The sequence below is a fragment of the Mya arenaria genome, chromosome 10 (genome assembly GCF_026914265.1).
Source record: "Mya arenaria isolate MELC-2E11 chromosome 10, ASM2691426v1".
Classification (NCBI taxonomy): Eukaryota; Metazoa; Mollusca; class Bivalvia; order Myida; family Myidae; genus Mya; species Mya arenaria.
In genome coordinates, this window is record NC_069131.1 from 73,182,397 (window position 1) to 73,197,034 (window position 14,638).

The 14,638-nt window shown below is 33.8% G+C and overlaps 1 protein-coding gene across 1 annotated transcript; it reads left to right on the plus strand.

The window, feature by feature from the left end:
* Positions 1 to 359: 359 nt before the first annotated feature.
* Positions 360 to 13,704, plus strand: LOC128205599 (protein archease-like). The gene is made up of 7 exons (XM_052907340.1): positions 360 to 653; positions 1,288 to 1,312; positions 2,793 to 2,835; positions 5,572 to 5,653; positions 7,282 to 7,364; positions 8,818 to 8,870; positions 12,390 to 13,704. Exons 1-7 carry the CDS (start codon positions 482 to 484, stop codon positions 12,514 to 12,516), a joined length of 585 nt encoding a protein of 194 aa, XP_052763300.1. The 5' UTR covers positions 360 to 481; the 3' UTR covers positions 12,517 to 13,704.
* Positions 13,705 to 14,638: the final 934 nt, after the last annotated feature.

Sequence of the window (14,638 nt, forward strand, 5' to 3'; positions counted from 1 at the left end):
AAATCAGGGTATTTTTTAATTCAGTCATATCATTGTTTTTCATGCATATTTGTCTATTTGTAAATTAAAATATGTTATTTACAACTTATTTACAGATCTCATTTACATTTATAAGAAGACCTACAATGTTTTACTTTATACTCAAGATAAAAAATAAAATAAAATTAAGGGGCCGAAATGTCTCTGTTGAAAATCACTAAGGGGCCGAAACGTCTCGAGTCATTTTAATTAAGGGGACGAAATGGCAGGGCCGAAACGTCTTAGGGGCCGATTTGGTAGTAGGCCGATTTGGTAAGGGGCCGATTTGTCTTGATTCCGATTTGTCTCACTCCCAATAAATCTGCCCAGTAAACTGTTGACTGCTACCTTACACATGTGCAAATGTAAACAAACAAACGTGTTAACATTGCACAATATTATAAATCAACACATTTGAATATAAAGTTACAAAGTTTTTTGTTCGATACCTAAGTAAACAATTATGGCGGAAAAACGCGACAGAGATTTTGACAATACAAAATACTCTGAGAAAGAAACCGTCGAAAAACATCCTCGCCTGGACAAGAATCAGGACGTAGCTGAGCCCGAGGATGATGAACGTTACGACGACGGTGGAGGCGGCGACACCGAAAATATCTACGGCAAATACGAGTGTAAGTTTTCGGATGTGTGTTGTTAAGTGCAATTTCGTTGTTGTTAGTGTACATTATTTCGGACAGTTTCATTCGGATAATATCCTGCTGATAGTATCCTGCAGACACCAGGATGTATGAACTACACGTACATGTATGAGTATGATGCAGAGCCATATTTTTGGGGTGTTTATCATTTCATGGGACATGTTACAACAACTTATTATGATTTCATGACAATATTTTCACATCCTTAACATAAAGCTATCCTCTGTGGTTAAATAAGGAAAGGGAGGAATATTTACATTTTCTGAAGAATTTTCATTCCCGGTTAAAAAAAGAATAAATTCAATATAAATGAGAATCATACTCATAAACCACTTTCAGTTCAAAGAATATTCCAAACTACATCTAACAAATACATGTACATCAATTTTACCGGTTAATCCAAACAGTAGCAGAAATCTGCTGGTCTGCATGAGGGAAGAAGGTTGCTATCAAGAAGGACAGGGTGCCATATACATGTAACTCTAGCCAAAACCCTATATAATTAAATAGATTAATTTTGTTGACTGCATGTTAAGCCAGTGTTCATTAAACTGTTTTATGGTAATGGTATGATCCCTCATTATTAACTTATTTGTTTTCATTGTAGATCTGGATCATACTGCAGATGTACAGTAAGTTTTTGTTTCGTTATTCAATCTTTCAATTATTGATTTTTATTCCAATGTTTTTTTCTCTACCTTATATGGGCCCCGCCCTTAATTATTAAAGGCTAGAAGGAAACGCCACAAATCTGTAAAAATAATGTCAAATTTTGCATACATTTCCTCCACTGTTTTGTTTGTTAATTGAATATTATAATTATCTTTCAATAAGTGTATTTAAGCTACATCTAGAATACAATTTACAGCTACCACAATCAAAGCCCCATTTCTAGCATTTTTTTATAAGTAATGTTTAATTTTTTTGGCTTTTCAGAATTTAGTTTCATTATTTTTACAAGTCAAAGGGGCACCGCACCATTCTTATAAAAGTTTAGAAAAAAATCTTGATATCATTGAATATAATGGCAGCTATAACCGAGCACATGTAGTTAGTCTAATTGTGTTGGCAATTTCATAAGAGAAAGCCCATGGTTTGATCTCCACTTTGAGTCTGGTATATGATTTGTACTGGTTATCACCCTGGCATACAAAATAGAAAGCGGTTGATTTTAAAACTGTACATATAACAGTTTGTTGCTCATTAGAGCTAATGTAATTTGTTTGTTTCTGGGACGTTTCATAAATCTTACCAATTAACTTTTTATCTATGAAATGTTAAACATGGACTAATGACCTGTTGAGTATTTATTATAAAAAGGCTTCTGTCATTGAAATGACACTTATGTAGCTAAATTTCAATTGCTTTATTACACAATCATCCCAGTATATTCAATGGTGTGAAATTTAAGGTAAAGAATAGACTATCGAAGGGAATGGCGAGTGGTAAGTGTATCAGAATCTGGTGAATTCGGGTCCTGGGTTCAATTCCTGCATCATGGAGCTTTTTTCTCGTTAACACACAGGTATGGTAAATAGTTTGAACCACTTATTTTTTTGATGATTCTTAAGGCCTGGGCCCTGCTTCATTAATATTCCTTAGCTCAGCACCCGTAAAGTTATTTGCAGAATCTAAACAATAAATATTGTTATGATATTTACACCAAAAACAAGGTACAGACAGGAAATACATGATTTTAAGGCTGACCATTTTGATTGAAAAGGGTCTAATTCGAGTTACCTGACAGACTGTGTTTTTTCACCCACAACCGTTTTTGTTTTCAATTTTAATTATTTTTGAAATATATATATATATATTTATAAGTTTGTTTTTATGTATTTGCTGATCCAAATGGCTCCAAAGTCATTCGCATCCTAATATGAATATGAAACTTACGTTTAGTTGAAAGGCGAATATATTTAAAGTTACCGTTTGCCATGCAAAAAACAACAACAACGCCTACCGACAAATATTTTTTCGGGCAGTTACCAGAGACAAACTAACTTTTTAGGCCTTTTTAAATTGCATATAGTTATATTAATCACTTCATATATAAACGTCTTCAGAGCATTTGCTAACAGCAAGTTCTATTTATTTATTTTTCATTTACAGGCTACATGCTTGGGGAGATTCACTAAAGGAAGCCTTCGAACAGGTAAAAAAAACATTCCAGTAATCAATCCTATTATAGCTACATTTGCCATAGAGAAATCTTAATGTTCATATTAAATGTATAAGCGGCAAAGGGGTTATGACATCATTGTTGATTTAAATATTGCTTTTTGATATTAATAGTGCAGCAACAATCTTTACCGGTCACATGTTTTATTATCTCATGTTATAATTATCTGAAATTCTTTAATGTAAACATATCTTGTTAAAAACCGTTCCCTTACAATAAAAACTCAGCTGTAGATTATTTTACTATAATTTATTCAAGGTAAAAAAATATTTGGAATGTAAATATATAAAGGATTAATTGCTTTTACTGTGTGTTTATGCTGTTTGAATTCAAGAATGAGCATGCTTACAAAATTCCCACTTTCTCTCCTGCTGTCATACAGCATGGGCAGGCTTGTAAACTTTCTAAGAAGCACTAGCAACTTCATAGTATTTGCCTGCATGCCTTCCTGCATTTGAAAAATAATGAAGAAGCGCTAGCGCGCTACATGAAATATGCTCACAGTCCCTTGTGTGTTGGCACGCATGCAAGTTTTCCAAGAAGCTCTAGCAGACTTCATGGAATTTGCTTACGGGCACTTCTGTCTTAGGTAAATAGCACAAACGAATTAGATCAACCGTTAACACATCATTATGATGAAATGTTGACATTGTGTGTGATGGAAGTTTTTCCCAAATATATAAACCTTCTCAGTGTATTTCTTAGAATGACTGTAAATATTTTCAATTAGAATATAAGAATTCAAATATTTTCACTGAATTGTTGCATAGCAACTGCAGAATGCATTTTGGTAGCCTCCCTGCATGCATTGGCCGGGTCTGATCATATAAAGGAACACATACCTGGCCTCAATGTCACAAAAGTACTTATGTCTATTCTCAATCTCAACTCATTTTACCATATAACTTTATAACATGATTAAAATTTCAACTTGTTTACCAATTTTAAAATGTTGATACACATTTTTGGTCAATATTTTATAGAAAAATAATTCTAGAGCAAATATTTTACAAAATGTGTCCAATAAATTATTTTTGAGTTATAAATCAAATTGGAGCCTGATCTTAAATGATTTTATAAATCATAGGTTGTTCAGGCAGATGATTGTCTGATCGTATTAATCATAGGTTGCTCAGGCAAAAGATGATCTGATCTTATTAATTATAGGTTGTTCAGGCAGATGATGGTCTGATCATATTGATCATAGGTTGTTCAGGCAAATGATGATCTGATCATATTTATCATAGGTTGTTCAGGCAAAAGATTATCTGATCTTATTAATCATAGGCTGTTCAGGCAAATGATGATCTGATCATATTTATCATAGGCTTTTCAGGCAAATGATGATCTGATCTTATTTATCATAGGTTGTTCAGGCAAATGATGATCTGATCATATTTATCATAGGCTGTTCAGGCAAAAGATGATCTGATCTTATTAATCATAGGCTGTTCAGGCAAATGATGGTCTGATCTTATAAATTATAGGTTGTTCAGGCAAATGATTGTCTGATCTTATTAATTATAGGTTGTTCAGGCAAATGATGATCTGATCTTATTAATTATAGGTTGCTCAGGCAAATGATGGTCTGATCTTATTAATTATAGGCTGTTCAGGCAAATGATGGTCTGATCTTATTAATTATAGGTTGTTCAGGCAAATGATGGTCTGATCTTATTAATTATAGGTATTTCAGGCAAATGATGATCTGATCTTATTAATTATAGGTTGTTCAGGCAAATGATGATCTGATCTTATTAATTATAGGTTGTTCAGGCAAATGATGATCTGATCTTATTAATTATAGGTTGTTCAGGCAAATGATGATCTGATCTTATTAATTATAGGCTGTTCAGGCAAATGATGGTCTGATCTTATTAATTATAGGTTGTTCAGGCAAATGATGGTCTGATCTTATTAATCATAGGCTGTTCAGGCAAATGATGATCTGATCATATTTATCATGTTGTTCAAGCAAATGATGATCCGATCATATATCTCATAGGTGATCTGATCTTATTTATCATATTAAGTTGTTTAGGCAAAAAAGATCTGTTCTTATTGTTCTTATTTATCATAGGCTGTTCAGGCAAATGATGATCTGATCATATTTATCATTGGTTGTTCAAGCAAATGATGATCTGATCATATATGTCATAGATGATATGATCTTATTTATCATAGGTTGTTTAGGCAAATAATAATCTGATCTGATCTTATTTATTGTAGGTTGTTCACACATATGCTGCTCATATCTTATTTATTGTAGGTTGTTCACACATATGGTGATCTGATCTTATTTATTGTAGGTTGTTCACTGATATGGTGATCTGATCTTATTTATTGTAGGTTGTTCACACATATGCTGATCATATCTTATTTATTGTAGGTTGTTCACACATATGGTGATCATAACTTATTTATTGTAGGTTGTTCACACATATGCTGATCATATCTTATTTATTGTAGGTTGTTCGCACATATGGTGATCTGATCTTATTTATTGTAGGTTGTTCGCACATATGGTGATCATATCTTATTTATTGTAGGTTGTTCACACATATGCTGATCATATCTTATTTATTGTAGGTTGTTCACACATATGCTGATCATATCTTATTTATTGTAGGTTGTTCCCACATATGGTGATCTGATCTTATTTATTGTAGGTTGTTCACACATATGGTGATCTGATCTTATTTACTGTAGGTTGTTCAGGCAATGTTCAACTACATGACAACAGATTTCTCCACTGTGGAAATGACTGAAGAGCAAGAGGTGGAGGCAGAAGGTATGTATCCATGGTAACCATTTGAGGCTACTAGGATTTGACCTGGACATACTATTAAAAATGTCTGTTTTTCCCAAAAAATAGTTGCAGTATTGACATTAAGTCTTGGTGTTGCAAAAACCTTTCACCTGGGCCTTAACAAATGAAACGTTTGAGATTGTGAACGACTGTGTGGTTTTATGTTTGTGAGTGTGTACAACTGCATGGTTTTATGTTTGAGAGTGTGTACGACTGTGTGGTTTTATGTTTGTGAGTGTGTACGACTGTGTGGTTTTATGTTTGTGAGTGTGTACGACTGCGTGGTTTTATGTTTGTGAGTGTGTACGACTGTGTGGTTTTATGTTTGTGAGTGTGTACAACTGTGTGGTTTTATGTTTGTGAGTGTGTACGACTGTGTGGTTTTATGTTTGTGAGTGTGTATGACTGTGTGGTTTTATGTTTGTGAGTGTGTACGACTGTGTGGTTTTATGTTTGTGAGTGTGTACGACTGTGTGGTTTTATGTTTGTGAGTGTGTATAACTGTGTGGTTTCATGTTTGTGAGTGTGTACGACTGTGTGGTTTTATGTTTGTGAGTGTGTATAACTGTGTGGTTTCATGTTTTTGAGTGTGTATAACTGTGTGGTTTCATGTTTGTGAGTGTGTATAACTGCGTGGTTTTATGTTTGTGAGTGTGTACGACTGTGTGGTTTTATGTTTGCGAATGTGTACGACTGTGTGGTTTTATGTTTGTGAGTGTGTACGACTGTATGGTTTTATGTTTGCGAATGTGTACGACTGTGTGGATTTATGTTTGTGAGTGTGAACAACTGTGTGGTTTTATGTTTGTGAGTGTGTACGACTGTGTGGTTTTCTTGCGAGTGTGTATGACTGCTTAGGTTTATGTTTGAGAGTTGGTACAACTGTGTGGATTTATGTTTGTGAGTGTGTACGACTGTGTGGATTTATGTTTGTGAGTGTGAACAACTGTGTGGTTTTATGTTTGTGAGTGTGTACGACTGTGTCGTTTTCTTGGGAGTGTGTATGACTGCTTAGTTTTATGTTTGCGAGTTGGTATGACTGTGTGGTTTTATGTTTGCAAGTGTGAAAGACTGCATGTTTTTATGTTTGCGAATGAGTACGACTGCATGGTTATATGTTTGTGAGTGTGAAAGACTGCTTGGTGTTATGTTTGCCAGTGTGGTAAATTTTAATAAAATAAGTTATGTCATGGTAACTTTAGAGGCAAATAGTTATGTCATTGTAATGCTTTAAGCAAACTATTTTTTAATGGTGAATTTTTGAGCAAACTGGGAAATCAAGTTTGTTTAGTGATTAAATGCTTATGAAATGAGTACGGTAACCGTCATTGTTAAGAATGTGAGGAAAAATAATTTTTTTTATGAAAATAATAATTTTATTAACTGGAGAGATCATAAAGTCTATTCCATAATTAAAGTAGAAAGAAATAGTGGATGTTTGTTGCATTTTGGTAAAATTCCAAAAGTGATTTCACTGATAAAAGAAAAAAATGTTTTCAGGTGTGAAAACATAATTTTCTTCGATCACAAGTAAAATAAAAAATTATCTTACACCAAAGTCAACAAATTTTAAGTTTGATATAAATAACAGTTTGTTTCTTATTTTGTAGGCGATGACATGGAATCACTTCTATTTCACTTCATGGATGAATGGCTTTTCGCATTCTGTGCTGAACCCTACTTTATCGCCAGGGTATTGCATTTTAAAGCTGCACTCTCACAGATATACCATTTTTACAACTTTTTTTGTTTTTTATCATGGAAGGGATCATGTTTTTTTAATATAAAATACATATGTATTTCAAGAAAACAATATATCAATACTAAATGGTTTGCGTTGAAACTCTTACGTTTGTGGCATTCTGGAAGTCACTACGTAACGAAGTGGCGTTACAAAAGCGGTAACGTCTGGCTAAAACTGCAATGTAACGTCAGATGTAGCCTTTGCACGACCATTACCATGTCGATGTTGAGCATTTCCATTCATTTGTTAACGATTCCACATCCTGTAAACTACACTTTGTGGCACATTCAGGTGTTCTGCCACAGTCCTCTGAGATAACCCTACCTCCAGCATTTCAATGCCAACATGCATTTCGTTTTGGCATTTTGACCACAATGTGGTAAATGGTCCGGGAAAAATCAAATACACGATGCGAAAAACAAGAAATGACCACATGTTTAAGTTGTTACATGTATGCCAAAACGCCTTATTTCGTGGGTATGCAGTTTTCTGTGCCGCCCGTGGACGCGCTGGTAGCAATACAATCAAAATCATCAAAAATTCTAGAGGCACGAAGGGATAAAACTAATTCTTTGAAATTAAATAAGCATGCTTATTTGGTTAAGTTTTTACAAATAACTAATCAAGTGATCCTTATCAAATTTTGAGAACAGGTAGAGATTGCTGACAAAAAATCAGATTGTAGATTTTTATATTTCCGTTTGAAAATTAATGTTTTATGGTTTAAACCGTTACTAACGGTTTAAGAAAAAGCATAAAACATCAATTTTTGAACTTATATATAAAAGCCTTGGATCTATTTTGTGTCAGCAGTCTAATATAACTGGTTTCAAAGGATTTCCCAAAAATTGGCTTGTTCCAAGAAATTTAAAAAAAAAAGTTGTCAAACATTCAACCTGTGAGAGTGCAGCTTTAACAACAAATACTTGTATAAATTCATACCTAGACATTTTAAATAATTGAAGCCTGTTGAAATCATTTAATATTTTAAAATATATTTAAATTTATTTTCTGCTGAACGTTACTTTATGACAAGGGTAAAGCTGACTTGACTAAAACTAACAAATACAATCATGTAATTTTTAATTTTTAATGATTAGCGGTTATGTTATTGTTGATCTTGTAATCTTTGAATACTGTTTATGATTTTAAAATTATGATATAATAGTAAAAACGATCAAGTCTTTATAAACAATCAAGTCTATATACATTGTAGAATTTAATGTATTTTATGTGAAACATTTAATATAGTATCGGGTTATAATAAGTTAAGTATGAGCTCTTGAAGTGTTTTAAAAGCTCAAAAGCTTTTTATTCAGGTTAACATTTAATTTATCTGGAGAAATGCACATTATTATCTTGTTATTATACATCAAGGAACAGCATTTGTTTTTCATTTCAGAAAATTGAAATTACAGAGATGGATTTGGAAAACTTTAAAATCAAGTCTAAAGGGTAAGTAAACTTTTCAGAAATATTTGGTTCACTATCATCAGCCAATGGAACAAAACTTGGATAAGTTGTCCACGAGTTATCTTTAGGCAATTTGGAAATATGCACTTTTGAACGTGTGTTTTTTATGATAAAAGTGCTATATAAATGGGGATAAATGGGGTATAATAATAATGGCTGTTATGAAGGATACCGAGTTTAACTTGGAAGAAATTAGCATAAACACGGTATTTCTACCTTATGAGACTATGGTTGACCACATTAAATCTTTTAGCAATCTCCAATCATTTAATATTTTTGCGCTTCCTGCTATTAAATACACGGTTACAATCTTGTTATCAGAAATGATTTTTTTCCATAAATGCATTATTTAGTAAGTAGATCAAGTTTTATCAGTCAAAATTGATGTTTGTTTTACATGTGTATGTACTGATTTTGAATAAGAGTGTCCCTTTAACAATCAACATAGTTCTGGCAATGTGAACATGTGTGTAGTACAAGGATCATATCCCTTTGACCCATTATTACCATATTGCCTTTCTTGATTACAAAAAAGAAAATGCTTCAGCACAAAATGATGAAATAAAGAAATGTTTGATTCATGTACATTACTAAAACGATAACTCTGTGATCCACTTTTCCATTACTGTCACCCTAATTGTCTCCCTTGAAATAAAGAGTTTTAGCCAATTAACTTACTCTAAGTTAGAACTGTATGTCTTCTGTTTTAATTGAAACTATATAATTCAATGCTCCAGCCAGGATTTGAAAAGGGCAGGGTGCTAGGTCAGAAAGGGTTCTTTTGATGCGCATTAAACAAATCTTAATGGGGCATTTGCAAGGGTCAATTTTCAATGCATATTGTGTGTATTTTGTAACTACTTTCAATACTAATAGTTTGTTATGAATACCTCAGGTTTAAAATATCTTAACTGAAATGTCAAAATTGTGTATATTTATTATTCTTATTTCTGATAATTGACTTGACAATATGTCCAATATATTTATTGTAAATATCAAATCAAGTCCATAATCATCAAAGGCGGCTCTGTCAAACAAAAGGGCACAGGGTAAATATTTAAAAGGCAACAGAGTGCCAGAAAAAGGGCAGCTGGGTGATGAAAAAGGACAGCAGGGTGCCAGGAAAGGGCAGCAGAGTGCCAGAAAAGGGCAGCCGGGTGCTGAAAAAGGACAGCAGGGTGCTGAAAAAGGACAACAGAGTGCCAGAAAAGGGCAGCAGGGTGCCAGAAAAGGGCAGCAGGGTGCTGAAAAAGGACAGCAGAGTGCCAGAAAAGGACAGCAGGGTGCTGAAAAAGGACAGCAGAGTGCCAGAAAAGGACAGCAGGGTGCCAGAAAAGGGCAGCAGGGTGCTGTAAAAGGACAGCAGAGTGCCAGAAAAAGGGCAGCAGGGTGCTGAAAAAGGGCAGCAGGGTGATGAAAAGGACATCAGGGTGCCAGAAAAAGGCAGCAGGGTGATGAAAAGGACATCAGGGTGCCAGATAAGGGCAGCAGGGTGCCAGAAAAGGGCAGCAGGGTGCTCCCCCTGCTATTTAGTCTTAGCTGTAGCACTGCTTATAATAAGATTATAACATATTTTACATATTTGGCTAACATATTAAGGTAATAATAATTCAAGTTTACAGCATGATTCAATGTGCTCTTTTCTCCCCTAGCACCCAGTCCTTCTTCTGCAGCACCCTGTCCCTCTTATGCAGCACCCGGTCCTTTTTTTAAATTAGGCTAAAACCATAAAGACAAGATTAAAACTTTAAGGAAATATCAGGAAAATGGATGTGCTGTTTTTCTTTTTCCCTACTTTGGTCATGAAAACTCTCATAATTTTCCTTCTATTTTGATATGAACCCTTCTGCTTTTTTCTACATTTCTATGGGCAGCGCTGGAAAGTCTGCAAAAACTTGTTTCACAGATGATAATATCTTAAGTAAAAACAAAACGTAAAATAAGTGAAATATCTTGTTGACAATTCATCCATTTTTAGCTTGACTATTCGAATAATAGGTGAGCTATACTACTCGCCCTGGCGTCGGCTTTGGTGTCCGGTTAAAGTTTTAGGGCAAGTTGGGATTTTCACTTATAAGTCCAATACCCTTCATTCAATTGACTTAATACTTAACACAGTTGTTCAGGGCCATCACATGATGAGGTTAGATAACTCCATATTATTCTTTACACAGATTATGGCGCATGATTGACTATGGAACTTAGGTTAAAGGTTTAGGGCATGTATTTATTAATAACTTCTATACCCTTTGTTCAATTGACTTAATACTTCACACAGTTGTTCAGGACCATCATACAATGAGGTTACATAACCCCATATTATCCTTAATACAAGTTATGGCCCCTGATTGACTTAGGTTAAAGTTTTAGGGCAGGTTAAAGTTTTAGGGCAAGTTGGGATATAACTCCAAGTCCTTAATACAAGTTATGGCCCCTGATTGACTTAGGTTAAAGTTTTAGGCAAGTAAAAGTTAAGGGCAAGTTGGGATTTTAATAAAAACAATTTATACCGTTCATTCAATACACTTAATAAAATTCAAAATTATTTACGACCATCTTACAACAAAAAACATGAATCCATTTTAACCCTAAATACAAATTATGGCCCTTGATTTTTTTTTTTCATATTTGTATATTCTTAACCACATTTTCATAATGGGAAATCAAGTTATTTGAATGACTTGCGTCATTGTTCGGGCGGCCTGGTGAGAGGGCAGAATCAAAGTCACCTTATCTATTCACTTCTAAGTCAAAGTGGCGTAGTCGAGCGCGCTGTCTTACGACGGCTCTTGTTATTGATAGAATGACTAGATTTTGCAAAGAAAAAAAAAAATATGTAAAAAGAATTTAAGGTGTCCAATAATTATGTGACATTTGGATGTTTGGTGACACCGTCATATTTTGGTATCATTTGAAACCATTTTATGTGTACAGGATGCACATGTAAGTATTATCATAAGAAAATATTTCAAGCACGAGTTTAAGGCTTTAAAAGATTGTCAATTGGTCATGCAAAACTTATCTGTAATTTGTTTTTGGAAATTGAATCATCAGTAAGTACTTTCATTTCATATTTTTTCATTTACAAATATTATATAGGGTATTTAGCAATAATACAATTAACATTACTGACAATGGCATACAATGACAAGCTTATTGGTACATGGAATACCTTTATACTTACATTTTGTGAGGGTTTATAATAGAAAAACAATAATTTTAAAACTTTTTTATTTTAAATATTAAAGCAGTAAAGTGGTCGCTTATGGTTGTTTTTATTTTTGTTTTTGAAAAGCCACCTTTGCTCATGCATCTTGGTGCCCACCCCTTTGACTGCTTTTGGGGGCTAACGTGGCCCCTTACCCCTCGCCAAAATGGTTTCAGCCCTTCAACTGCCTTGTTATTGACATTCCGTCACTCCAACACCACACGGGCTTAATAGCTATTCATTAATATATACTTTATTATACATTGATCCATGTATTGGTTTTGTGCTTTCAGGTATGGTGAGGAGTTTGACTTAGAAAAACATCCACAAGGCACTGAAGTAAAGGCAATCACATACTCCAACATGCAAATCTACGATAACGACAAGAAACACGAGGTGTTTGTTATCATTGATATATAACCATTACAAGGCAACTTATCATCTCGCGTTGGACCAAATATGTCAGATCACGGTGTTTGTTAAAGCTTGTATTATATTTAAAATCATTTATCGAATTAATCGATCACTTATTGAATTAATCGTGTTATTTGCAAAATCAAACTCACTGTGTCTGAAGTGACCTATGAAAAAAATTGTTTTGAAATAAATAATATTGCTTCTTGGATTTACCCGTTGGAATAAGAGATCGTATAAAATGATTGCTGTTAAGAAAGTCCTTAGATAGTGTTTTGAACGTGACACAAGTCTATAACACGGTTGATGTTTTACATTTGATATATTCATCATGACGTGGATCCGTATTAAGTAACTTCTTGAGCCTGAGTAACAGAAAACTGAATTCTTAAATGCTTCAAAATATCTATAATATAACTTATGTTGACAAAAGATGTGTGCCTGGTTGTTGAACAGATTATTTGTTATGAATACATAGCATAAAACAACACAATTAAAACATTGCTATTCTGAGTCCCAAACTCAGACTTTGGACGTTAGTGTATCGGACCCGTTCGTTTATCATTGGTATTTGAGATAACTTAATGAAGTGAGAGGGACTCGCTCATGTTTTGGACCAAAAATTATATCCAAATTGCAGAAATTATACAATTATAGAATAGACAAAAGTATTTCTGGGTTTACTGGGGTGTGAACCCTTGCCAGCCAGTAAAGCCAAGAAAAAAACAACAGATGCCTTTACCACTAGGCCACCATTTACTTATTTAAAGCGATGGATATTTTGACCTTTTAACAAAGCATTGATAACATAACAGGATAATTTCTTGCCACAACGATTCACTCATAGCTGTTATTATTGCTAATGAAAATTTTGGTATTCAAAGACGATATTTAAGCAAATATGAACATTTGCTGAAGGGTTCTAGCTTTTTATATCTAAGTTTAACACTCCTGATGATTTGCCAAACTTAATTTCGTCATACAAAAAAGTGCATTTAACAAAAATATGAGCAAGTCCCTTTAATATGTTTTTTTCATTTTTATTGCCTAATATATTTGATACCAAATGTATATAAGATATTTTGTGTAAATTTTTAGTGTTATCTAATACTGATATTTAAGGCATTATAATTATGTATATATGACTATTTTCCATGTTTGATTTTTTAAATGATGCATATTGGTTTTTGACAAATAAATAATGATAATTTACTTTTTACTTTTGATGAAGGATTTATTTTAAGACCAACCTTGAAATTCAACTTGATCCAGTTATAAAAAAACCTTTCATTTTGAGCTGTCGTGATTGGTCGATTTTCGTCATACATTGTCCATCTTAAGGAGTGTGTAACCGTCATTTATGGTTTGCTGTATTTAGGGGCTCTGGACTGAGGAGGTTGGTAACCAGTACACAGTCGCTCAAAATATGACATTATTTGATAGGCCTCAAAATATTATAGTTATATTTGTTACACAGGATTCTGGTTGAACATATAAAGGACATTATGTGAGTGGTCATGACTACTCTTTTGATAATTTACTGTGGTAATTGTATAAAACATTGTTATATGATACTCTTTATTGATAACAGGATGTTAAAAGTTAATGTGAAATATGACCCTGCCTTCAACAGACTATTGCTGGACAGTACTTATAAGTAATGCACAAAGTGATGCATTTGTATCTATTTACTTTGATTGAGTTTGACCTTTTCAGTTTCTCCTACCGGGTAAGAAAATTCATACTGGTTACATCAAGCCAAACCACCTTGATAACTTCGTGTTCGCCTCGTGTGCAGAAGGTGGCGGGTCCCAACCCCGGCCTCGTCAAACCGAAAGGCGTTCAAATATGGTACAAGTAACACCCTTGACGTCTTATCTCTTTATTTGACTGTTAATTGCAGTCACTTCTTTCTAATACAACTTATGGCATTTAAAATCAATAAAGTCATGATGGCTACTCGGCATGTCAAACTCACAGGCGTTTGGGCTTTGACGTGCCTGTTTTACAAAGGATTTCACATGACGTATGGTATCAGAAATCAATCTCATATCGACCATATTTCGATGAACAAGGACTTATTTAATTCATCTGCAATTGTACTGTTATCGTCAACGCACCAATGAAT

What these genes read in the sequence shown, in the direction of transcription:
- LOC128205599 (XM_052907340.1), top strand. Translation starts at nt 482, where the DNA reads ATGGCGGAAAAACGCGACAGAGATTTTGACAATACAAAATACTCTGAG. An exon ending in GCAAGAGGTGGAGGCAGAAG is followed by an intron (nt 5,654 to 7,281) that starts GTATGTATCCAT and finishes CTTATTTTGTAG; the next exon opens with GCGATGACATGGAATCACTT. An exon ending in TTTAAAATCAAGTCTAAAGG is followed by an intron (nt 8,871 to 12,389) that starts GTAAGTAAACTT and finishes TTGTGCTTTCAG; the next exon opens with GTATGGTGAGGAGTTTGACT.